The sequence below is a fragment of the Megascapheus bottae genome, chromosome 2, assembly GCF_031878675.1.
Source record: "Megascapheus bottae isolate mThoBot1 chromosome 2, mThoBot2.hap1, whole genome shotgun sequence".
NCBI classification, from domain to species: Eukaryota; Metazoa; Chordata; class Mammalia; order Rodentia; family Geomyidae; genus Megascapheus; species Megascapheus bottae.
In genome coordinates this window covers 47,066,046-47,092,512 of record NC_143510.1, presented here as the reverse complement: position 1 = coordinate 47,092,512, position 26,467 = coordinate 47,066,046, and the positions used below count along the sequence as shown (strand labels likewise).

At 43.7% G+C, this 26,467-nt stretch overlaps 1 protein-coding gene across 3 annotated transcripts; it reads right to left on the bottom strand.

Annotated features, from left to right (window-relative positions):
• Window positions 1-666: 666 nt before the first annotated feature.
• Tmbim6 (transmembrane BAX inhibitor motif containing 6) lies at window positions 667-25,978 on the bottom strand. Of its 3 annotated transcripts, none has more exons than XM_090325430.1 (10): window positions 25,871-25,978; window positions 11,291-11,378; window positions 10,153-10,261; window positions 7,125-7,245; window positions 5,936-5,984; window positions 5,729-5,826; window positions 5,456-5,535; window positions 5,006-5,106; window positions 3,325-3,400; window positions 667-2,546 (listed from the first exon to the last, which is right to left on the bottom strand). In XM_090325430.1, exons 2-10 carry the CDS (start codon window positions 11,344-11,346, stop codon window positions 2,523-2,525), a joined length of 714 nt encoding a protein of 237 aa, XP_090181556.1. In that variant the 5' UTR covers window positions 11,347-11,378; window positions 25,871-25,978; the 3' UTR covers window positions 667-2,522. The 3 variants fall into 3 exon arrangements, with proteins under 3 accessions (XP_090181556.1, XP_090181573.1, XP_090181565.1); XM_090325447.1 differs by lacking the exon at window positions 25,871-25,978 and adding an exon at window positions 25,077-25,142; XM_090325439.1 differs by lacking the exon at window positions 25,871-25,978 and adding an exon at window positions 24,998-25,080.
• Between the last annotated feature and the right edge of the window lie 489 nt (window positions 25,979-26,467).

Genomic DNA, 26,467 nt, shown 5'->3' with positions numbered 1-26,467 from the left:
TGTTAGAACTGTCTAGATAAAACAAGTGCTTGTCATATACACACTTGAAAGTGTGCGCCCTGTGGTCAACTCAAGAAGATTGAAATCTTTAGCCTTTTCTGAAAGTCCGTGACAGGAAAGGGGGAAACATACTTTGTAAGTTGGGGAAAGTAGCTATGTTTATCAGGGATGAACAGGGCTATGTATGGAGCCCTGACAGGTTGCCCAACAGCAACCTGAAACAGGTCTGTGTCCAATGATACAGGCATTTGAAGGGCAATGTGCCAAAGCTGAATGAGCCCTGTGTAGTGCAGGCTGGTTTATCCTATGTAAACTTACAAGGACAAAGGGTTTTTCACCAGGCACGTGGTACAGTGCCTGGTCATAGCTGAACACAAGTATTTGCAAGTGACTAAAACTGCCTCTCCCATCCCTGCCCTCATCATTCATATTACCCAATTCCAAAGCTGACCACAACGAAGCTATCACAGGCTACCTTCAGTAAAGCAGGGGCAGGGAAAGGACAGAGCATATTGGGCTCCAGAGATGGATGCCTAACTGGGATCTTGTTTCTGTCCACATCAAGAGCAAGCAATTCCACCTCACACCTAGCCTCCCACCAGCAAACCAGTCCCCAGGCTCTAAGTCCTGCATTTCATGCCCTTGATTTCACACACACACACCGAGAGAGGTTAAGTAATTTTCTTTATTTTTTACAAATTAAGACTATGTAGATATATATATTTGAATCAAAAACACCTTTGTCTTCACAGTATGAGTTAAAGAGAATGCAGCCTGAGCTGAAAAACCAAGAACTAGAAAAGAAAGTGGAAATTACAGATAACTGTATTAAAAACCGGTTAGGCATTTTCTTTAAAAGTATATATATATTTTAATATTCTCATCATTCTTGGCACTGTTTCTAAAGAAAAACTCCTTTATCCCAAGCAAAAAAGCACAAGAGGTGGAGTTTGGCTTCAACAGGTGAGGTCTAGCAGAGAATTGCCGTTTTTAACGAGAGTTGCTGATGAGACCTTTTAACAAGGAACAAAGTCCCGTTAGTAAGTTCTCAAGCCAGAGGCTGGAGGCAGTAGCTAAATCAGAGGGCATCATCCTCAGCAGGGAAAGCCATTTTGGGTGGCATGTCACTCTGGAAGGTTCATGAGATGGCATAGTGACACAGAGCACTGCAAACCAGCACAGCCCACAGTAATATCCTGATGATGAGTTTCCCATAGCACTCGGCCTTGTGCCAGAACCACGTAGCCAGGCCTTGAGTGTGCCCGGTGCCACCCCTCTGTGCCACCTGACTGTGGCAGCCCACAGGGAGGATCTGGTAATGGCTATGTTTTCAACAGAGTTGCATCTTGCAGGACTGGTCGCCTGACTTCTGCCTAGAAGACCACAGACTCAACACTAAAGTGCATCTGTAAAATGAACATTTATCTACTGCCCCGAGTCTCTGGCCTGACAACGCCCTCACAGTACCCAGGTGGTTAGACAGAAGTACACCGAATGGCTACGAAGGCTGTCTTCCAAATCCCCAGGGCCCCAGTTCACCATCCTACAAGGAACCCCTTGGGTTGGTGGAGATTTGTCCCCCATGACACCAAGGGTCCTTACGTAGGCTCATCTGGCAGGATTTATAACAATTAACCTGATAGAGGCTCAACTGCTCCCCTTCCCTAGCATTTCTCTTTGGGGCCTTTAATCAGAGTCACCTGAGGGAGGCCACTCAATAACTAAGGTGATAACCAATTTTAAAAAGCAATACAAACACTAGGGAAACTCTAGGCTACATCTACCTTGCCATCCATGCTTAGTCTTTTCCTAAATACCTAACAAGAATTCCCCTTGATGCTCCACTCCTCCCACCCCGCGGATGGAAAGCTGGCAGAGTCCCTGAGGGCCAGGCAGGGGTGAGAAAGGGAATACACACAAGTCCACATTCCCTTCACAATGACAAGGCAGAAATGCTTGCCAGACCAGCTTGGACAACGCAGAGGACGCAAAGCACCCAACCAGACTTTCTACTTTCTCTGCAGGTTCACAGATCAGATATGATGAATCTGGGTTAGCCATGGGAGCAGTGACCTTCTTCCCAATGGGAAACACACTGGCCAGTCCCAGAGCAAGCAATGCGGAGGAAGGGTGGGTGGAGGCATCGCTATCAACCAGTCTACTCCACTCGCCGAGGCTCGGTGGGATGGCGGACTTCTGCAGTTTGTTTCCTTGGCTGGCCCCTCTCCTCATCTTGGTGGCCTGGCTGCCTGGGCAGAGCAAAGAGGCTACAGATGGGCTGACAAAGGGAATAAGGAAGAACCCCAGGAATAGGAAGCCAAACTCCAAACTAGATTCTGCTAATCAGTTTTTTGATAAAAAAAAAAAAAACAAAAAAAACCCTTAAAATAGAGAAACCACAAAGTACAAAAGCTTTTCTGATGCTTTTCATTATCATAGAACACGCCACCTGTGATGTGTGCAAAGAGGAAATGAGGGGGAAAGGGAGAGGAGATCAAACTGGGAAAGGCTGGATGGTCATCTCACTTCTTCTCTTTCTTCTTGTCCTACAAGGGCAAAAATCACGCTATTAATTTTTGGCATCCAACATCCAATCTCAAATTCAAGTGGCCTTTGGTCAGGGGCTAGAAGAGATCTGGGCAACAATAAGGAGCGAGAAATGTTCCTGCAGCTCTGCAAAACCAGAATCTCAAACCACCTGCGCCTGGCCCTGCCTGATCACAGGGCTTCTCCTCCTGCTCACCACAGCCCGGATACCAGCCAGGAGGGCTGCTGGGACTGGTGGTTTGTCCCAAACAAGGCAAACTGAGGCCACCAACAAAGTGAAGACTAGGAGTGGTCCACCTTGGAGGGTATCAATTCTCTGTTAAACACAGAAGAGATAATCTAGTCCCCGTTCTCCAAAAAAATTAAAATGAAAACTAAAACCAAGCTGTTTGCCAAGCTGTGGCTTAAGTGGTAGAACACTAGCCTTCAGCAAAAGGGGAGAGGGGGGAAGCAGCTCAGTAACCGGGCCCAGGCCCTGAGTTCAAGCCCCTAGTTTACTTCTGACATTATAAAAAATACCATTTTACATTATCTTTTCCAAGTCATAGCTACCTTATTACCACTGAAGCTCTTTTCCTTTTAATACTGATTTCTGAGATGGTGGGGGGAGGGAGAGGAAGATAGAGGAGCTTTTACTTGTTCCTTTTTCTCCATCAGCTGAAGCTCCCCGTTTACCTCTTGCTCATTGGCCTGCATTACACTATAGTGAGTATGTGCAGTGTACACAGATTCGGACCAGAGAAGCCATCCTTCCCTGTTAGATGTGGGCTGACTGACCTTCTCATTCATAGCCAAGATCATCATGAGTTTTCGGAAGAGAGTAACAAAATCTAAGAAGAGATCAACGCAGTGCCTGAAAGAGAAGAACCAGGTTACCAGTGACACTCTCTGCTTTCCTTATCTACAAGCCCAAGTCAGCTTCTTCAATACTACTGCAACTCAGGAAGTAAACTGAGGGGAAAGGGGTGACCGGGGATCCTATTCCAACCCAATAAACCACAGGGCACAAAAGAGATTAGGGTTTGGATTGTGCAGAGACCCAAGTTTGAATCTTGAACTACCATTATTATTTATGGAGACAAAAACCATGCCCACTTCTCACTATTAAAGGTTTAGAGAATACAAAATAAAAAGTATACATTTAGGTGCCATTAGCTGATGCCTGTGGTTTGAAGCTAGCCAGGACAGGAAAATCCATGTGATTCTTTTTTTTTTTTTTTTTTGGTGGGTCGGGGCTTGAACTCGGCCTAGATGTCATCCCTGAGCTCTTCTCAGGGACCTACTTCTTGTTTTCTAGAGGTTAACTAGAGGTAAGAGTCTCAGATCCTTTTGTGCCCGGGCTGGCTTTGAACCTCGATCCTCAGATCTCAGCCTCCTGAGTAGCTAGGATTATAGTTGTGAACCACCACACCCAGCAAATCCAAGAGATTCTTATCTCCAATTAACCACCAGAGATTTAAAAAGCTGGAAGTGGAGCTGTTGTAGCTCAAGTGATAGGAGAGTGCTAACCTTGAGAAAAAAAAGCTCAAAGTCTTAGGACTGGTGCTTGCATACATGCAAACACACATATATAGAGTAAAAGGAGAAAGACTTGTTTCCCTTGCTCCTGCCTAGAGTGGCTACTATTAAAACTACAAAGGGTGACCCAGGAGAATGGCCTAGTGGTAGAGTGCTTGCCTAGGTACATAAAACCCTGGGTTGGATTCCTCAGAATGACATACACAGCAAAAGCCAGAAGTGGTGCTGTGGCTCAAGTGGTACAGCGCTAGCCTTGAGAAAGCCCAATGACAGTGCGTAGGCCCCGAGTCCAGACTCCAGGACTGGCAAAACAAGAACAAGAACAAAAGCAAAAACTACTCTAGTCTTGCTACTCAAGAAGCTGAAAGCTGAGGGTCATGGTTCAAAACAATAGGTAAGACAGAGCTCAAGTCCTTGAGATCAAATCCTAGTAGTGGTGCGCACACACATTTAACCACTACAAAGGGCTGGGGATGAAGTTCAGTGGTATGGTACTTGCCTAGCATACATGAGGTCTGGACTTGATCCCAAGCACCATCAAAAATAAAAATAAAAATAAAGAAAATGTATATAAAGGTAGTTTTTTTAAAAAAATTAAGAGGGCCAGGAGTTTGGCCTAGTGGTAGAGTGCTTGCCTAGCATACATGAAGACCCAGGTTCAATTCCTCATTACCACATACACAGAAAAAGTCAGAAGTAGTGCTGTGGCTCAAGTAGTAGAGCTAGCCTTGAGAAAACCGAAGGACAGCGCTCATGCCCTGGGCTCAAGCCCAAGACTGGCAAAAAAAAAAAAAAAAAATTAAGACTATGCTATTAGATAAAAAGCTCCAAAACCATACAGCTGCATGCATTCTTGAAGCTTGGCTGCCTAAATTCAGCTGTGGATTGGAATAGGGTGTTGCACTCTTTATTCTCAGTGCAGACCAGTCTCCACACTCACCAGATGTAATCCTTATCTCCATTTTCAGCCTTTTCAATAATGAGCTGAGTATCAAAAAGGACAAAGCCACACATGACCACCAGTCCCATATACAGGTTTGCCTAATGAAAGAAGAATGAGATAAAGTTATCATGGAGTAATTAAAGTAGAGGAAACAAGCAGCCCTATTTTCTGGCTCCTGGTCATCAAAAATGCTAACCTAAGGCACAATTCTGCTGTCATTCATTTAGGTACTGGAAAAGCTTAGCTATTATACCAAGCCTCTGCTGGGAGGCCTTAGATAAATGGTCTCTAAGTAAAACCCTTCTTAGCAAAGTCCAATCACCACATATGTAAGGGTTTGGAGGGATGGCCTATCTTGGAAGAGGCTTTCATTAGCCTGTTGCTTGAGGGTTCAGTGAGAAAAGAAGTATGAATCATGTTTAAAGAATAAAAAAAGCAAAACCATACCTGGAAAAGCCAAACAGATCCAAAGAAAAGATTCCCCAGGGAAGACAAAAGCATCAGGCTCATGGCTGACATCAAAATACCTAGATTAAGACAGGGCAAAAAGTTATCTCCAGAGAAGACCAACCTACTAATCAGTCCCATTGAGGTCATTTCTTCACTTCCTCCAAGATGAAGGCTTTTAACAGTCCACCAGGGAGCTGAGGTGGAGGAGTCCTGGTGAGAATTCTGGGCAGAGCAGGGCCCTATGCCGCCTATGACCCTCTCCATACTTACCTCCTAGAAAGAGGTAGCTCCGGCGCCTCGCGTAGAGCGCGCTCAGGGAGAAGCAGGTGAAGATCATCGCGGTGCCCACAAAGGCAGTAGGAAGGATGCTGTTCAGAAAACACTCAGTGAGCTCCAGGGCTCCAAGGGCCTGGCCCACACTTAGAGGTAAAATTCATCAAAAATCAAAAGGCCATAAAGCCTAACTAAAACAGTTACCTGGGATTAATAGCAATGCACAACTCCAGAGCAGGGCCCAGGCCGACTCCTAGAAAAAGAAAAACCCAGAACACAGTATTATCCATGGTATGACACTTCCGGAAGAGGGCCTCACACCCAAAAGCTGACCATGCCTCGCACTGGCATTCACGCTCCCAAAACGGGTAAGGAAACTAAGTCTCACTCCTCCCTTCCTTATTGTCAAAAGCAGATATACTCTCGTTACCTACAGACACATCCATAAAATTGTCCTTTTGGTTAAAATCGTGACCAAAAACAAACAAAAAAAAGCAAGGCAGGCAGGTGGAATGAGTAATGGAGACTGGAGCAGATCAGGAATGGGAGCACCAGGCAGAACAGGGCCTGGCCACCGGCGGCCTTGGAGTCCTGTGGACTGATTTTCTTGGGAGCAAAGAAAGGTCAGACTGGTTCTACAGGTGGAACAGGAGAGCAACTTGCTATACAGCCCAGCGTTTCTTCAGTCCTGGTTCTTTACTCTCCTGCTAATTCACCTCTTAACGCCTTGGAAAACTTAACTCGTATTCTATAAATCCCTTCCTTTCTAAAAGTCCCTCAATACGTTATAGATTACAGCTTGTCACTCAGAACAAGTTGTACATCAGTAGGTTCCTTTGCAATTCTTTTTATTATGTGGCTTCAGTCCTGTTGCCTGTAATGATGATTCCAGAAAAGCTACACTTTGAATTCTTTCCTGAGAATCAGCGAACTGTCCTGGGTGGCAGATGTCATTGTGTGTTTAACCACTGGCCAGGCTCAGAACAGATGCCTGTGGGAGCAGAGGGACCAACGTGGGTCCACCTCAGCCAGGCAGACCCTAGGCCTGACCCTCATATCTACCATTCAGCAAGTCATAAACCTCAGTCATTTGAGCACATGATGACTATTTTTAGATCTAAAAGTAGGAGTCACAGCTCCAGTACAATGCAAAGATGCTCAAATACAAGTATGACTGGATCCTGCGGCCCTAGAGGAGCCCAGAAGGAAGAAATCACAACCGAGTAAGAATATACTTCAGAGAAGACTCTACAAAGAAGTCTTCTAAATAACAGGCAGACAAGGAAGTACACAAACTACAGTAACTAGAAAACAAATCACAAGTTTTAGTTTCAGAAACACTGATAGCCCTATCCACCCCTCTACTCACAATTAAACCAGTTCTTTAGCATACCTGTGAGGAAAGCAAATCCAGCAAGAAGTCCCAGTCTTTTCTGCTCAGTTTCACGGCTCTGAGGTGTTGCCATCAGCCAAATCATCAAGCCCAGAGAGCCCAAGGCAGAGAGCAGCCCAGCCTGTTGGTGCCAGTCAACAAATCAGTATTCAGGGTTTTACATGATGGTAGAAGACTTCACAAGGCTAAATCCTTATCTAAAATTTCTAATATTTGTGTCCAATCTGGAGGCAAGGAAAAAGGTACTGAGGGAGGAGAAACAAAGGTTTAAAGATGAGGCAAAGGAGCACCACACTGGATGCTAAAAGTTCTACTGCATAACTGCTCAAGTCAAATTTTGACTGTCTTGCCCAAGAAACAGAAATGAGCCAAAATGACATGTGCTTAAAAAGCACATTCATCTGTAGTATAAGAAAGAAAAAGAAAAATGTGTGCGCACACATAACAAGAGGTTAGTAAGTACCAAATGTTAACAGTATAGCAATTATTTTTGAATGATGGATATGGAGGGTTTAGGGAGGGTTTTTGTTTTGTTTTTATCAGTCATGGGGCTTGAACTCTAGGCCTAGGCGCTGTCCCTGAGCTCTTCAACTCAAGGCCATTTGAGCCACAATGCCACTTCCGATTTTCTAGTGGTGAAGTAGAGATAATTGTGCCCGGGATGGCTTTGAACCATGATGCTCAGATCTCAGCCTCCTGAGTAGCGGATTACAGGTGTGAGAGCCACCGGTGCCCAGCTTTTTGAGGAGTTTTTTTTGTTGTTGTTGGTTTTTCCTTCTTCAGACAGGGTCTTGCTTATGTAGCCCAGGCTGGTCTAGAACTTCAGATCCTCCTGCCTCTGTCTCCCAAATACTAGTGCACCACCCCACCCAGCTTCTGGGTCATGTATTTGATTTTTTTTTTTTAACAACAGACATGTATTAATTTTGTCTCTTTCTCTTCTTTTTTTAAAGGGAGAAGCTACAGGCATTAGAAAAAGAGGGAAATAATCAAGAATGGATATACACACTAGAGTTCCTGTCTTCCTTTAAAGATACAGTTAATTTCCAGGTGGCACTGGTAGCTAATGCCTGTAATACTAGCTACTCAGCTGAGATCTGAGGATTGTAGTTTGAAGCCAGTTTGGAATAGAAAGTCCATGAGACTCTTACCTCCAATTAACCATCAAAAAATGGCTCAAATGGCAGAGCACTAACCTTGAACACAAAAGCTCAGGAACAGCAGCACCCAAGCTGAGTTCAACCCCAGGACAAGCAAAAATAAACAAACAAACAAAGATACAGTCATTCAAAGTAATCATGTGAAAATGTCACAATGGAACTACTAAATATGAGGGAAATACAGGGTTAGTTTCCTACAAGCTTCTGGTAACATTTTCATGAAACAATACAAAAATCTTATTTCATGTGGTTCTGTTTAAGGATACCTTAACATCGTTGACTTATATTAATATTAAACTCACAGCCAACAGCACTACAGCTGATATCTGAACAAACATTATCTATTTTCTAAGACAGTGCAATTAGTAGTTTAATGGACAAGCACTTCCCCCTATGCTCTTTGAATTTCAAACAGCAAAATCAATAACAAATGCACCAAAAAAGGCTAAGGAGTTGGACACTGGTGGCTCATGTCTGTAATCCTAACCAGTCAGGAGGCTGAGATTTGAGGGTCTCAGCTCAAAGCCAGCCAAGGAAGGAAAGTCTATGAGACTCATCCCCAAAGAACCACTAGAAAACCAGGGAAGTGGCACTCTGACTCAAAGTGGTAGAGTGCTGAAGCTCAAGGCCCTGTGTTAAAGCTCCATGATTGATCAAAAATTGAAAACAAAAAAAAATGGCTGAGAGTATAGTTCAGTGGAAGAAAATAGGTAACAAAGCCTTTAATTGTTCAATCTCTGGAAACCTACCAAAGAGACATTTGAGTAAAGTATTAAGACAGAAGTTGTTCGTATCTGCAAAAAGTGATTTCTGATTTTGCAATTGCAATTCTACTACATTACTTTCAAAACTAGAACATAACAAAACAACACAACCAGGGAAAACCATGCCTTTAACTCAAGGATCAAAGCCCTGTTTTAAATATGCAATTATTATTTTTTTTTTTGTGCCAGTCCTAGGCTTTGGCTCAGAGCCTGAGCTTTGTCCTTGGGTTTTCTCAAGGCCAGAGCTCTACCTCTCGAGCCACAATATCACTTCTGGCATTTTTTCTACGTATGTGGTACCAAGAAATCGAACCCGAGTCTTTGTGCATGCTAGGCAAGCACTCTACCACTAGGCCAAACCCCTAGCCCTAAATATGCAATTTTTAATACAACCCTTAGCAGGAGATGCCTAAAGGATAGTTCTCTGCCATAGCAAATGCCAGGTACAAATACAGTCTCATATTTATGATTTTTTTTATGAGAAAATGACACTTTAAGAAGGGACAGAGCTTGGTTAGTGAAACCATCAAACTTTTTTTTTTTTTTTTTTTTTTTTTTTTTTTATCAAACTCTGCCTTCTACTGATGGCCTGCACTAATAATAAGTCTCCCTCGGGACAGAACAATAAGTCATTGAAGGTTTCTCTCAACCATTCAGAGAACAATAGATCAGGGAGTAAAACAGGTCAAATTTGTAAAGGTCTCAATCTTGCCTCTCACAGTAATTAACTGTACAATTGGCGTTTTGTTCCCATTTGTCACTGTGTTCCATTTAGGCAACAAAGAAGAACAAGAAAAAGACAGGAAGGTCACCAATGCAGAGAATGGCAGCACAAAATGGTGTCTTTCCTAGGCTGTGTGTGTCTTGTAAGTGAGCAGCACATCCGCCAATGCCAAGGTTAACATAATATGTTTTCAGCATGCATGGAAGCAGTTGCCAGAAAACTTAACCAGTTTCATATATCTTGACTTAATGGCTGGCTGAGCTCCGCTTTCAGATTACTGGAAAGGATTAAGAAGGGGCTCAGGAATGGACCATCCTGTTGAGCTGGTTTCCTTCTATGCAGTCAAGTGTTATAGCAACCAGATGGAAACCTGTTCTTACCTGGATGAAATGAGTGACCACATGGACATAGGCCCCTGCAGCCGCCACAAACATACAGAGGGCAAAACTGGCATAGACCTTCTTCAGGTGCTGCTGTGTCGAGGGAGTTCTAGGAAAGAAGTTCATAACAGCCATCATTCTGGATCAATCTCTTCTCCTCAGTAAGTCATTTCTTTCCCCTTCTCAGGGGGATGTGTGATAGCTATATTATGGGTAGTCTGAGATATGTTGGGGAAAGCATTATTTTTTTATTTTTATTTTTGCCAGTCCTGGGCTTGAGCTCAGGGCCTGAGCACTGTCCTTGGATTTTCTCAAGGCTAGAGCTCTACCACTTCAGCCTCAGCACTGCTTTCAGCTTTTTTCTATATATATGGTACCAAGGAATCGAACCTGGGTCTTCGTGCATGCTAGGCAAGCACTCTACCACTAGGCCAAACTCCTGGCCCCCAGGGAAAGCATTATTATAGTAAGAATGCTTTAGAAATAGATTAATAGAAGGCCAGAAGCGTAGCCTAGTGGTAAAGTGCTTGCCTAGCAAGCATGAAGACCCAGGTTTAATTTCTCATTACCACATACACACAAAAAGCCCAAACTGGTACTGTGGCTCAACGGATAGAGCACTAGCCTTGAGAAAGCCCAAGAACAGTGCCCAGGCCCTGAGTTCAAGGCCCAGGACTGAAAAAAAAAATGTTAGGTGTCAGTAGCTCAAGCCTGTAATCCTAGCTACTTAGGAGGCTGAGATCTGAGGATCACGGTTCAAAGCCAGCCCAAGCACTAAAGTCTGTGAGACTCCTGTCTCCAAAAACGAAATGGTGCTGTGGCTCAAGGGTATAGTGGTAGCCTTGAGCCAAAGAGCTCAGGGACAGCACCCAGACCCAGAGTTCAAGCCCCATGACGGAAGGAAGGAAGGAAGGAAGGACAGACAGACAGTTAAGACTCTCTAATACTTAGAAAACATAAGAGCCCAATGTCTTGTACTCACATTAGTACCTACATTAGGATAAAAGACTTTCCAGTGACCATACAGGTTTATCTGGAGTCCAGCCAATTTGTTAACTTATATAAAAATTAATGATGTGGGGGGGGGAGAAGCCAAGAGAGGAAATGAAGGAACCACAGTCAAGGTTAATACACTTACATGTGGGAGAATTTTAAGAGTGCATCAAAGTTGATCTTCCGATCAAATACGTTCATGGTTCCAGAGTCCGTGTGACGCAGTCTCCTCTCTATCCAATCAAGAATAAAAAAAGTGTCAAGATACATAAAAAGTGAAAATGACAACATTCTTACAATACTGGAATTGCTCATGGGGAAAAATGAAGCTACCACCAGCTGGTGGATGTGAGCTAGTGGTTCACATCTATAATCCTAGCTATTTAGGAGGCTAAGATCTGAAGATTGAGGTTCAAAGTCAACCTGGGAAGAAAAATTCATGAGACTTTTATTTCCATTAAAGTAGCCAGAAGTGGTGCTATAATTCAAGTGGTAAAGCATTAGCCCTAATCAAAAAGCAGCTCAGACACATTGCCCAGGCCCAGAGTTCAAGCCCCAAACTGGTGCGGATGCACACACACATACATATACATATACATACACACACACCCCCCTATAATTTATTTCACTACCCCTCTCCAAATATTTTCATATATGTACTTTTAGAATGTTTGTGATAACTGTAATAACTGTCAACTGTTTTAAAAAGAACTAGAAAATAAACCAATCTTCCCCCCCCCAAACAATTGTTACTAGCATTTGACATCTATTCTTTTTTATTTTTGCCAGTCCTGGGGCTTGAACTCAGGAGCTGAGCACTGTCCTTGGGGCTTTCTCAAGGCTAGAACTCTACCACTTGAGCCACAGAATCACTTCCAGTTTTTTTTTCTATGTATGTGGTACCAAGGAATTGAATCTGGGTTGTCACACATGCTAGGCAAGCACTCTACCATTAGGCCCAACTCCCGGCCCTTTGACATCTATTCTTTTGGAAAATAATTTGTCCTTTAAAAGACAAGTTTGTAAGAGAAATTCTCAATTAGCAGTCTGGTTAAAGGGATCCAGTCGGGAACTGGTGGCTCACACCTATAATCCTAGATACTCAAGAGGCAAGATCTGAGGACTGCAGTTTGAAGTCAGTCCAGGCAGGAAAGACCAATTAACTACCAAAAATTTGGAAGTGGAGCTGTGGCTCAAGTGGCAGAGAGCCAGCCATGAGCAAAAAAGCTAAGGATCAGAGTTCTGACCCAGAGTTCAAGCCCTAGCATATAGACAAAAACAAAAAATGATGTGATACCATTTCCTTTCTTTCTTTGTAGTGATTTTAGGAAGCTTGCACTTGCTCAGTTGGTAACCTACCACCCAAGCCATGCTTCTAGCTCTGTTTTTTGTTATTTTAGAGATGGAGTCTAGCAAACTTTTCTGTCCTGGCTGGCCCTGAACTGCAATCCACCAGGACTCAGCCTTCTGGGTAGCTAGAATTATAGGTATTTTCTTTTCTTTTTTTCCGGTTGTGGGGCTTGACCTCAGGGCCTGAGCACTGTCCTTGGACTTTTCTCAAGGCTAGAGCTCTACCCTTGAGCCACAGCACCACTTCCAGCTTTTTTCTATGTATGTGGTGCCGAGAAATCGAACCCAGGTCTTTGTGCATGCTAGGCAAGCACTCTACCACTTGGCCAAACTCCCAGCCTAGGCATTTTCTTTTTTCAGACTTTTCCCAACAATTTTAATATGTCAGAAAGGACTTTTAAACCTTATCTATAATAAGGTTACATTACACCAACACCATAAAGTCACCTTTAGTTTTACTTCCACTCCTATCATACATGCTGTCCTACACACATTCAATCCGCAGAACTAAAGATCTGATCAAGAGCATCCTCCTTTCCTAAATAAAAATCCTCCAAATTCTTATTTGATAGACGTTCATCTCTTTCAAGGCTACCAAAAAGGAAAGGGGAGATGGAGGGAGGATGGGCTTCAAACACAGAAGATAGTCCAACTACTCATGCCCATTTGAATCAGTAACCACCCCCAATGCTCAACACAATTAAACTAGACAATGGAAATTACTGTCCTCAAGTCAACTTCCTGAAGAACCCTGTGTGGCTGGAAAGAGGAAACGCTTAAGCGTCACTGCCAGTAGTTTCTTGAGGCTCTCCTCCCTCAAATGAAATAGTCACAACAGCTAGCTGGCTGACTTTCTGAGTTCCTCCTTCCCCTCACCAACAATCATACTCACCTTACTTCTTTTAGTTGTGTTTAAGATCGGATACAGTGAGAAGCTGCAGAACCTACTGAGGTTGCACTGCCCCGTTCTGAGTCACAGGGCTCTGGGCCCTCTTGATCTAGATGGTGCAATTATTGCAGGCTGTTGCAAGGCTTAGCACAGCCTTCCATAACCATGATGAATGATCCTCTAGGGAGCACACTTACAGGATGGCAGAATTCAGCACCTGGAAAGTGTCTTTGTTTAAGGCTTCCATTAACAGCCTTAATGACATCCCTAGACAGAACTTGCAACAATACTGAAGCAACCTGCAGAGCCAAGTTTCTCAGTGTTCACAAAAGCAATGCTAAAGTGCCTCTTGCTTCCAATTTCAAGCATAAAAAGGAAGAGGGGCCTCAAATGCCCAGGGGATTGTTAGTCAGAAAGGGGTAATATGCATGTAACCAACCATTCTGAATGGAAACTATAGGGCAGGACAAAGGCAGAAACTCCTCTTTCGCAGTGGTTTTACTAACTGCCTCTTTCTGGGGCTGCTCTCTTGGATGGGGGAAAAAAAGAACTATCAAAGGCTGTGTCTGTGTGGATGAGGGGATATCAAAGTAGCTTGAGATTTGAACTACTTTAAAACAACTTTTTTTTTTCTCGACACAGGGTCCTACTGTGTACACCAGGCAGGCCTTAAACTCATGATCCTCCTGCCACAGCCTCCTGAGTGTGTAATTTTACAGGCATATGCCACTATGCCAGACTAAAAGCTTTTCCATTTTTTGCTATCTCTACCTATTTCAAAGTTTAAGTAAACTGTGAACTAAGTTTAAGCGAATTACTAAATTTTAGAGATGCAAAAGTGTACAATTTTAATAGTATAGTAAAATATAATAAATCATTCATTCAATATTCATGATATAATGATTCAATTTTAGAAATGATAAAATGGGAAGGGGTTGGGGGCAGGTCTTGGAATCAGGAAATATTTGCCTACTGTTCCAAAGAAACAAGAACTAATGTAGAGGGCTTACCTAACTCAAATGAAGCCCTTCAGTATCACATAAAAAAGAGAAGGCCAAAAGTGTACTATGGCTCAAGTGGTAGAATACTAGCCTTAAGCACAGAGAAGCTCAGGGACAGAGCCCAGGCCATGAGTTCAAGCACCAGGACTGGCAAAACAACACAGAAGTACTGAGTGTTCCTCAAGTTTGCCAGATAGAATAAATTTACCCAGTTTCTGCCTTAGCCTCATCAAGCTGTACTCAGAAGCTGAACAAAAGCGATACCTTCACCTCCAATTTTCAAACGTCAGTATGCAAAACTCAGTAGGAACAAGCTTCAATTACACTTATAACTCAAAAATAAAAGTTCTCTCCCATACCAAAAGCTTTTCAATCCCAGGAACAGCTGGCTCTTACCATGGCTTGAAGTATTCAAAATGATTAACCAAGTTAACTCAGCTTACATATCAGAAAACCCCACAACTAAATGACAAACTTTGCTTTAAAAAAAAAAAAATTGCTGTGTGCCAGAGATTCACACCTGTAATCCTAGCCTCTTAGGAAGTTGAAGTCTGAGGATTATGGTTCAAAGCCAGGCCAGACAGGAGAGTCTGTGAGACTCTTAACCACCAGCAAACCACAAGTGGTGCTATAGCTAGCCTTGAGCTTGCTCAGGGACAGCATCCAGGCCCTGAGGCGAAGCCCTATCACCAACAAAAACAGAACAAAACATTTAGTCAAAAAAAAATATTTATATAATAAATTACAGGAAAAAAGAATTGGGTCCAGTGGCCCAAGATTGTAATTCCAAATACTTGGGAGGTAGAAGATCAGAGAACTGTGGTTCTAGACCAGCCTGGCAGAAAAGTTTGAAAGACTTAATCAATAGCTGGTAGCTACCAGTCATCCTAAGCTATAGAGAAAGAATGATGACTGGGCACAGTGGCACACACCTGTCATCTAAGCAAAAAAGGAAAAAGCATAAATAGGAAGATCATAGTCCAGGTCACCTAGGCATAAATCAAGACCCTATATGACAAAAATCAGCACAAAAAGGGATTATTAAAATGGGGCAAGTGGTAGAGCTCCTGCCTGGCAAATACAAAGGCTTGAGTTCAAACCCCAGTACTGCCCACCTTCAAAAGACAAGTTGTAAATTTATCACACATCTAAGTCTATTATAAAATGACTAACAGCACTAGTCTAGCTAATCTCAAATTTATATAGAAATATAGAAATGGATCCCCTTCCAGTTCTATAAATAACTCAGAAACAAGACGACCTCAATGTAGACAGTAGCTGTAGGAGTCATGCCAAGCAGAATCTGTCAAAATTTGTCACACATTCTGCTAAGGTTTTGTTGAAATAACACACATACTTTAACAGTCTTCTCTTATAATAGCCATCCCAAATTACAAAACAAATAGCTAGACAACCACACGTTAATAGTGGGAGGGGAGAGGGAAGAGAAACAAACCTATAATCTTAGCACTCAGGATGTTGAAACAGGAGAATTTTTAGTTCAAGTCCAACCTAGCCTACAAAGCAAAACAAAGGAATGAACAAACAAAAACCAGTTTGTGGGTGTGTAGCTCAGTGGTAGAGTGCTTGCCTAGCATTCACAAGACCCTGGATTCAATCCTGAATATAGGGAAAAAAACAAAGCATCTACACAAAACAGAAAGTTAACAGCTTATTGCACAACTTTGCCAAGTAAAATAAAAACCAGGTAAACATGTTTTATTGGGGCTTACTATGTAGCTCAGGCTGGCCTGAAACTGGGTATGAAGTCCAGGCTTTGAACTCAAAATTCTCTTTCCTCAGCCTTCAAAAAGCTGAGATTACAAGTACAAGCAACCACAGTAGGCTGGTTTATCCACTTTGAGTTAAACATTTCTATAGTGATTTTTACTTAGGAACACACCAGGGTCTAGAAGTAAGAAACTTATTATTAATGGGTATATCTATCATGTTAAATCTCTCGATGTTTTTGTTCTAGGTATTTGCTTGCTTTTGTCCTAAAATGAAATATTATCAAGAGTGGAGGACTAGAGGCTCAAATGGTAGAATGCCAACTAATTCAACTCAACCCCTAAGTTCAAATTCCAGTACTGCTTAAAAAAAGGAAGGACGGGGGCAAGTGCGGTGGCTCATGCCAAAGCAGATCTCAGGAGGCTGAGATCTGAGGATCAAGGTTCAAAGCCAGCCAGGGCATAAAAGGACCCAGACTCTTATCTCCAATTAACCTCCAGAAAACAGGAAGTGGGGCTTGGCTTGAGGGTAGGGCAGTAGCCTTGAGCTAAAGAGCTCAGGGACAAAGCCCAGGCTGAGTTCAAGTCCTATGATCCACAAAAAAGTAAAAAAGGAAGGAAGGAGAGACAAGGGAAGGGAGAAAAGGGGAGAAAGAGATAAGAGAGGGGGAGAGGGAAAGGAGAAAGGACAAGGGAGAAAGAGGGCAAGGGGGGCGGGGAAGAGAACTGGGAATGTGGCTTAGTGGTAGAGGGCTTATCTAGCATGCACATAAACAGAAAAAGCCACATGTGGTGTTATGGCTCAGTTGATAGAGTGCTAGCTAGCCCTGAACAAAAGAAGCTCTGAGAGCGTGGCCAGCCCCCAGGTTCAAGCTCCAGGACTAACAAGGGAAAAAAAAAAAAAGGCTGAGCACTGGTAGTTCATACCATAATCCTAGCTACTCACAGGCTGAGATCTGAGAAAAAGCCAGCCCAGGCAGAAAAGTCTGTGCAACTCATCTCCAATTAACTACCCCAAAACCAGAAATGAAGCTGTGGCTCAAAGTGGTAGAGCTAGGCCAGGGTGTGGCCTAGTGGAAGAGTGCTCGCCTAACACGCATGAAGACCGGGGTTCAATTCCTTGGTACCACATACACAGAAAAAGTTAGAAGTGGGGCCAGGAGCCTGGCCTAATGGTAGAGTGCATGGCTAGCATGCAAAGCCCTGGGTTAGGTTCCTCAAGTACCACATACACAGAAAAGGCCAGAAATGGCACTATGACTCAAGTGGTGAAGCACTAGCCTTGAGAAAACCCAACAGCAGTGCTCAGGACCTGAGTTCAAGCCTCAGGACTGACAAAAAAAAAAAAATTCCTCCAAAAAAAAAGTTGGGTGTAGTGCTCAAGTGGTAGAGCTCTTGTCCTGAGAAAGCCCAAGGGCAGTGCTCAGTACCCAATACCAGGCTGAGTTCCACCCAAACAATGGTGGAGGGGGCATTGGAGAGTTGATCCTTTAAAACAAAAACTCTATGATTCAATTTCAACACAATCCAGTAAATTCAGTACAAATAAAATATCGTGGTATTCAAATCCATGTCAAACACTGTCACATAGGTAGTGAGCATTTTGAATAAATGGTGGCCTTTGAAAGATAGCCTATTAAATACTAAAGCCAGAACAGAAGTTGCCTCTGAGTAAACTAACAAAAACCCCACAAATCAAAGAAACACTGCTCATATTGAAATATTAGATTGAGATAGGGCACTGATAACACATGCCTATATTCTTAGCCACGCAGCAGGCAGAGATCTGAGGATCTCGGGTCATAGCCAGCCCAAGCAAACAAATCCAAAAGACTCCTCTCTAATTAACCAGCAAAAAGCTAATCAATAGTAAAAAGGCACGGCTCAAGTGGTAGAACACTATCTGTGAGTGAAAAAGCCAAGTGAGTGCATGAGGCTCTGAGCGCAAGACCCAGTTATAAGTGCAAAAATAGTAAATTTTAGATTAAGGGAGAAAAAACGGTTAGATTGTGGATTGCTTATATTAACCCTCTTATTGTAGTTAATTCATCCTGAACCCTGTCCCCGCACATCAGAAGGAACCAAACTGATATTTAAAAAAAAAAATCTGGGCCTCGAGTGTGGGCAAGTGGTAGAGTGGTCTAGCATGCATGAAGCCCTGGGTTCAGCTCTATATGGGTTCCACATATATAGAAAAAGCTGGAAGTGGTGCTATGGCTCAAGTGGTAAAGTGTTAGCCTGGAGAAAGCTCAAGGACAGTGCCCAGGCCCTGAGTTCAAAACTCCAGAAGTGGCAAAAAAAAGAAAAAAAATCTCGGGTGGGTGCTGGTGGCCCACACCAAAAGCCAGAACTGGAGCTGTGATTCCAAGTGGTAGAGCACTGGCCTTGCGCACAGAGGCAGTGTCCAGACCCTGTGTTCAAGCCCCAGGACCAGCACAAAAATAAAATAAAATCCATATGGTTTTAAAAGAGAAAATATTGTGATTTTTCCCTTTTTTGCTTTGTTGGTTTTGTTTTTTGGGCGGTCCTAGGCACCACCCCTGAGCTTCTTTTGTTCAAGGCTAGCATTCTACCACTTGAGCTACAGCGTCACTTCTGGCCTTTTCTGTTTATGTGGTAGTGAGGAATCAAACTGAGGGCTTCATGCATGGTAGGCAAGCACTCTACCACTAAGCCACATTCCCAGCCCAGATTTCTCAGTTATTTATTATTAAATAGTTTCAGCCACTGTTAATGTTCACACTGGTCAAGAGTATGACTTAGCATTCACTAGACATTATGGAAAATGAACCATGCAACTTGTGGGCGGGGACAAGAGGGAAATGACTTATGAAGTGGTAATCCCTCTGTACACCACCTTTATAGTAACACTAGAAAACATTTAATACAAAAAGCCTATGTCGGGGCCGGGAGTTTGGCCTAGTGGTTAAAGTGCTTGCCTAGCATGCATGAAGACCAGGGTTCGATTCCTCGGTACCACATACATAGAAAAAAGCCGGAAGTGGTGCTGAGGCTCAAGTAGTAGAGCTCTAGCCTTGAGAAAGTCCAAGGACAGTGCTCAGGCCCTGAGCTCAAACCCAGGACTGGCAAAAAAAAAAAAAAAAAAAAAGACTATGACTTAGGGCTAGGTGTTGCTCTATTCTATCCCCAGTAGTGGAGGGAGGGAAGGAGGGAACTGACTGCATGCTTTGAGTCTTGGGTGTCGTTTTCTTAGTAGTGTGACATGACAAAGTAAACTTCTGTCAGTGTTCAGTTTCATCACTGTAAAACAGTACTACAGAATATTCCAAATGTCATAGGGTTGAATATTAAGGCAATACCAATACAGGGCTTAAAATACTGCGTTACACATAGAATAATGTGAATGTGAACCAGAAAGTCTGGTTTTAGAAAACATTTTTCATAGGCCTTACTTACATATACCATGTAAATTATCATTAAAAACAAAAACAAGGGGCTGGGAGTTTGGCCTAGCGGTTGAGTGCTTGTCTAGCATGCACAAAGATCTGGGTTCGATTCCTTGGTACCACATACATAGAAAAAAGCCGGAAGTGGTGCTGAGGCTCAAGTGGTAGAGCTCTAGCCTTGAGAAAATCCAAGGACAGTGCTCAGGCCCTGAGCTCAAGCCCAGAACTGGCAAAAACAAAACAAAACAAAACAAATACCATATAACTCATAGCCAGCTCTGGGATCTGAACTCAGAACCTTCAGCTTGCTTGGTGGGCCCTCAAGCTACATAGTCACATTATATATATATATATATATATATATATATATATATATATATATAATTTTTTTTTTTTGCCAGTCCTGGGCTTGAGCTCAGGGCCTGAGCACTGTCCTTTGTCCTTGAACTTTCTCAAGGCCAGAGCTCTACCACTTGTGCCTCAGCACCACTTCTGGCTTTTTTTCTATGTATGTGGTACTGAGGAATGAAACCCGGGTCTTTGTGCATGCTAGGCAAGCACTCTACCACTAGGCCAAATCTCCCGGCCCTACATAGCTATATTTTGAAGGCTTAATATTTCCCTAGATGAAAGAATAAAATCAACAGAGAGGAGACTAAGAAAACAATATACAGTGGAGGTAGAGTGCCAACTTTAAGCAGAAGAAGCCAAACAAGAGCACGAGGCCCCAAGTTCTAGCCTGAGTACTGGGACAAACATCATAACAATCAACAAAAAGATACAGAAATTTTAAAAACTTTAATAAATTTTTCTTTTTTTTTCTTTTTTGTCTATTCTGGTCCTTGAACTCAGGGCCCGTAGACTATCCCTAAGCCTCTTTGTGCTCAAACCTAGCATTCTACCACTTGGAGATACAGTACTTTTTATTTGATTTATTGCCAGTCCCAGAGCTTGAACTCAGAGCCTGAGCACTGTTCATGGGCTTTCTCAAAGCTAGAGCTCTACCACTTGAGCTACAGCACCACTTCTGGCTTATTATATGTATATGGTACCAAGGACTCAATCCAGGTCTTCGTGCATGCTAGGCAAGCACTCTACCACCAGGCCACACTCTGGGCTGCTTCTAGTTTTTGAGAGCTTAACTGGAGATAAGAGTCTCACAGGGACTTTTCTTACCAGGCTGGACTATGATCCTCAGATCTCAGCCTCTTGAACTAAGATTACAGCCATGAATCACCACTGATGCCTGGTATCTTATTGACTAAAACTTTCATTTCGGTGGCACACCTCTCGTCTGACATTTATTCTGTACTTCTTATCCCACAGGCATACAAGGTGTTTGAGAAAATCTCATAATTATGTGATCATCTGATAAGATAGAGTTTGAAGTTAAATGGTCAGTAGCTTCATGTTTTTCTTGCCATCTAAGATGTAGGTCAGCTCAGCTTCAGGACAATCCAGGCCAAACTAAGGCTGGGGTTTAATATTTCTAGATCAACATGCCAAGTTATTTCAGTCTCTTCTCAACCAAAATCCTTGAGTTAGCTAACACTGCATGCATCTCTGGAGGATGGAATGTCCACTACTTCTAAAAACATTTACTTTTTGCACCAAACTCATACTACTGCACCCCCCCATAACCACAACTGTTTGAAAAAACTGAATATCCCCAGTATCCTAAATACATAATCTGCCAGTAATCCTTCCCATTATCACCATTTAGCCCACTGAGAGCAAGCATAAATTAGGAAAACAGCACACCCAATTCACATTTCACCCTTGGAGCTTTTTTTTTTTTTTTTAAGTGTTTTGAATTCTAATTCTGTAGGAACATCTTGAGAACAGGGCTTGCATCCAGTTCAGCCAGGATATACCCCAGATTTAAGCATAACAGAAAATCTCAGGAGCAAGCCGGATATCGGTAGGTCTGAAGATCACAGTTCAAAGCCAGCCAGGCTCAGAAAAGTCCATGAAACTCTTATCCCCAATTAACCACCAGAAAATCAGGAGTGGAGCTGTAGCTCAAAGAGGTAAGAGTGCTATACCTCAAGCAGAAAAGCTCCCAGCACCCAGTCCTTGTTTCAGCTCCACAATAGACACAGACACAAAACAATCTCTGAAGCAAATCTAGACCCCATTAATCAGAACAAGAGTGCTGAAACCTGAAGCCAACATTTTGTGTGTGTTGTGTGTGTGTGTGTGTTTATACGCATGCACATGCATGAATACTGGTCCTGGAGCTTTTGTGTTCAAAGTGCTCTACTACTTTGAGCTTCACTTCTGGCTTTTTTTTTTTTTTTTTTTTTTTGCCAGTCCTGGGCTTGAGCTCAGGGCCTGAGCACTGTCCTTGGACTTTCTCAAGGCTAGAGCTCTACCACTTGAGCCTCAACACCACTTAAGGCTTTTTTCATGTATATAGTATCAAGGAATCGAACCCGGGTCTTCATGGCTAGGCAAGCACTTTAACCACTAGGCCAAACCCCCGGCCCCACTTCTGGCTTTTTGATAGTGAATTATAGGTTTAAAACTCTTACAGACTTTCCCGCCTCAGCTAGCTTTAAATAGTGATCTTCAGATCTCAGCCTCCTGAGCAGCGAGGATTATGGACATAAGCCACCCAGTGCTTGGCTAAAGCCAATGTTCTTTACCTGACTCAGAATGAAATCTTTTTTTTTTGTTGTTTTGCCAGTCCTGGGCTTTGAGCTCAGGGCCTGAGCACTGTCCTTGGGCTTTCTAAAGGCAAGAACTATCACTTGAGCCACATCACCACTTCTGGCTTTTTTCTATGTAGGTGGTACTGAGGAATCGAACCCAGGTTTTCATGTATGCTAGGTAAGCACTCTACCAACTAGGCTAAACTCCTGGCCTCAGAATGAAATCTTGCGAGCCAGCTCAGGCACAAAAGGACCCGAGACTCTTATCTCCAATGAACCTCTAGAACGTGGGAAGTGGGGCCTGGCTCAAGGGTAGGTCCGGTAGCCTTGACTTGAAGAGCTCAGGGACAGCGCCCAGACTGAGTTCAAGCCCCATGACCCACAAAAAAAAAAAAAAAAAAAAAAAAAATCTTGAAATCTACCTTATCTACTTTTTTGTGGGTGGATGGGTGGGGGAGGGGAAGGAGTGTTACTGGTCATGGGGCTTGAACTCTGGACATTGTCCCTAAGCTTTCCTGTTCCAGACTAACACTCATTTAAGCCACAAATCCACTTCTGGCTTTTTGGTAGTTAACTGGCAGTCTCCTGCCTAGGCTGGCTTCAAATCTCAATTCTTAGATCTCAGCCTGAGTAGCTAAGATTTTAACCGTGAGCCACTGGTGTCTGGCTGAACCAAATTCTTTACCTACCTAGACAGGCCAAAGATCAAACTAAAGATAGATGAGTAAGTAGAAAGGTCCCCTTGCCAAGTGATTTGCACCAGATTCTACAGCCACATCAAAGTAGTAAAGGAAAATCTATATGATAGGACATGAAACTATTCAGTGGTTTCCCCAGAGGAAAGTAATACCCTGGGGTAGTTTATGAAATAAAATGAAACTCTTAAGGCCAACAGTAATACCTTCTATAATACCACTGTACATTTATATAAAATTTTACAACTCTCAAAAAGTTGTTTTTACAAATGTTACCCCTTTTTTATCTACAAGAGATGGCACAAAGAATGATTATGTACACACACGCACAAAATATAGATGGGCACCCCTGGCTCATGCCTATAATCCTACCCCATTCAATAGGCTGAGATCTGAGGATCTTGGTTTGCCCGATAGGCAAAACTAAAAGACTCTTTATCTTCAATTAACCAGCAAGGGGCTGGGAACATAGCCTACTGGTAGAGTGCTTGCCTAGCATGCACGAAGCTCTGGGTTCAATTCCTCGGTACCATATACTAAGAAAAAAAAAAGTCAGAAGTGGCACTGTGACTCAAGTGGCAGAGTGCTAGCCTTAAGCAAAAACTGTCCAAGGACAGTGCTCAGGCCCTGAGTTCAGACCCCAGGACTGGCAAAAATAATAATAATAACCAACAAAATGCTGCAAAAGTGGAGGTATGGCTTAAGCAGCAGAGCACCAACCAAAAGCAGAAGAGGCCAAGTAAGTATGTGAGGCTCTGTGTTCAAGCCCCAACACAAAATAAACAATCATATGGACAGTGTAAAGTAATAAGTGAACTGGATTTAGAGAACGGTAGTCTAGTTTTTAACTTCAGGAAAAACTATTATGCCCTATCATCCTGGTAAAGATAATCATACAGGTTCTACTGAGTCTAGGAAAAAAAATGTATGAGACCCTATTTTAAAGTGCTAAACAAAATAGACGTTAGTACTAACTTGACCAACATTAGAAAGTCAAATAGAGCCAGAACCACACTCAAGGTTTTTTGTTGTTGTTGTTTGGGCTTGAGCTCCAGGCCTGAGCACTGGCCTTGGGTTTTCTCAAGACTAGAGCTCTACCACTTGAGCCTCAGCACCACTTCCAGCTTTTTTGTTTGTATGTGGTATCGAGGAATCGAACCCGGGTCTTGGTGCATGCTACGCAAAGCACTCTACCACTAGGCCAAACTCCTGGCCCCACTTTTCTATTCTTCAGGAGAATAAAACTACACATTATCAGCTGCCAGAGGCTCATGCTTATTCAGGAGGCTAAAATCCAATTAACCACCAAAAAGCCAGAAGAGGATGACATGTGTCTCAAGTAGCTCCACCACTGGTGGTCCACATCAGCCTCGAGTTAAAAGGCTAAGGGGATCAATGCCCAGTACTGGCCATAAAAACAAACAAACCCATTCAGATCAACAAGGGAAAAGGGAGAGAAAGGAGACAGCATATTTCTAAAAGATGAATATTGGAAGAAGGAAAATCTGGATCCAAATTAAAGATTACATTTCTCAAGGATTCAACTTTTCTACTGGAGGAAAATAGAAAATCCAAATGTCCATGTTTTAGGCAAATAAAGCACAAAAAAAGTAAATCTAATAGTCACAGCAATGTGGTTATGGAACTTGGGTAATCTTTCTTGAATTAAATTCTTACACTCCCTATATAGCCCAAAAATAAACTATAAATAAATATCAGTAAGTAACTACAAAAGATTCTTTGCTGTTAACCTTTAGCCTTTGAGTCCTTGTCAGTGTTTTGGGCATAGTCAGCTTTTCTACTGGGTTACACATTCACAAGTTAACTATTAGTTCAAGGGAGTGTCAAGTTCAAGGTAGTTTTTGTTCACTCAATACAAGCCTGATTGGATGAATGTGCAATGCAACTTGAGCTGGCACAGGCTAGCATTTTATTATTATTTTTTTTTTTTGGTTAAAAACACCAAAGTCTGTTTGCTCCAGCAGGTAGGTCCAAGTTTGTTTGTTTTTTTTTTTTTAAGGGTAGGGGGTGGGGAGGAAAGTGAAGGCGCACCCACCCAATGACGCCCTTTCAGACCAGTCTTAGGACGCCCAGAGTTGAGGACCAAGCAATCAAGGCCACCTCACCTGTCCAAAGGTAACCAATCAGACCAGAGCGGGCTGCCCTGTGGGGCTGGGAAGCCAGGCCAAGCCCGTCTCTTCTCACCTTCAGCCTCTGCCGTTGGCTTCCAAGTAACTAAAGAACCTCGCGTGTCACAGAGGAGTGTGACATCAGCCGGCCCGCCGTGACAGGGCAGTCTGCCGGACCAGGCCCCAGCTCAAGTCCAGACCCCGGCCGCTCGGCCGAGCGCAAGCGCTGGAGCAGAGAAGCGCGAGCAGGCCAGCCCTCGGCTGGGTGTGGCCTGTCGTCCCCCCACCACAATCCCCCTGGCTCTTCCGCTTTCCTTCACCTCGGAAGGAAGAGGCAGGGGACGTGTCCAGATTTCAAGTGATCGAGACTGAGCCAACTGGGCCTAGCGTCGGCACTTATCGGAGTATGGGGGGGGGCAGGAAAGCAAGCGAGGGAGGGGAGGAAAAGAGGGAGGGAGGGGGAGGGAGGAGGAGGGAGAAGGGGAGAAGGGAAGAAAGGGAGGGGGGAAGGGGAGGGGGAGGGAGGAGGAGGGAGGAGGAGGGAGGGGGAGAGGGAGAGGACTTTGCTAGCAATCCGGGATAGAATTCGGGTAACGACGTCCCCAAAGACCCCGCAGACTTCCCCCGCACCCCCCTCCACGACTCGGCTGCGGCCCGATAAAGTGCGCATGCGCAACACTAGTTTCCTCCTCCCCCCCACCGCCCCCCCCGCCAGCCTCCCCACCCAGCTTTCTCCAGTCTCAACGACAAAGCGCGGCCCGGTTCCCTCTGACAACGGAAGCTACCGACAACGGGAGCTGCCCCCACTCTTATTCTTGCTCCTTTTCCATCTCTCACTCTTGGTTTGCCTAGTTCTGGTTCCAGACGTACCTTCTTAATACACCTTAGGAGCCTACCCAGCTCTTCCAACACCGGATGTGCTCTGACCAGCTAGGGGTTGGCTCTAGATCTTAACCCAGCGTCCCATACCACGCCTGCTAAAGACACGTTTTCATTGGTCGTCGGGTTGTACTCTCATAAACAGCGCCAGCTTACTTCAGGGTCATTAGCTAGTGACCTTGTCGATCAAGACTCTTCCCACCAACCGGCGTCGTAGAAATAGGTTTCCGCCTTCCCCCCCGGCCCCGCCCCCCGTACACTGTACGGAATGATAGCTAGCCACCGCGCCCTCTAGTGGAGAAAGCGAAGAGAAGCCGGCTCCGCCCAAGAGATAGCTGGAGACCCTCACCAAGCTTAACAGGACAGCGTCTGCAAAGTCTAGGAATTCTGGAAGTGTTAAACGGGGAAAAGAATAATGAGAACACATAAGAAAGATCCCTCAGAAGAATCTTGAATCTCGTGGAGCATAAGCTTCAGAGTTACCCTTAGTTAATTCTACAGGAATTCAAGGAGAAAATACAAGGCCCAGCTCTAGTGCAACTCACTCGCTAAAACCACATGGTGGTCCTGAGGCCACAGGCTGGACTA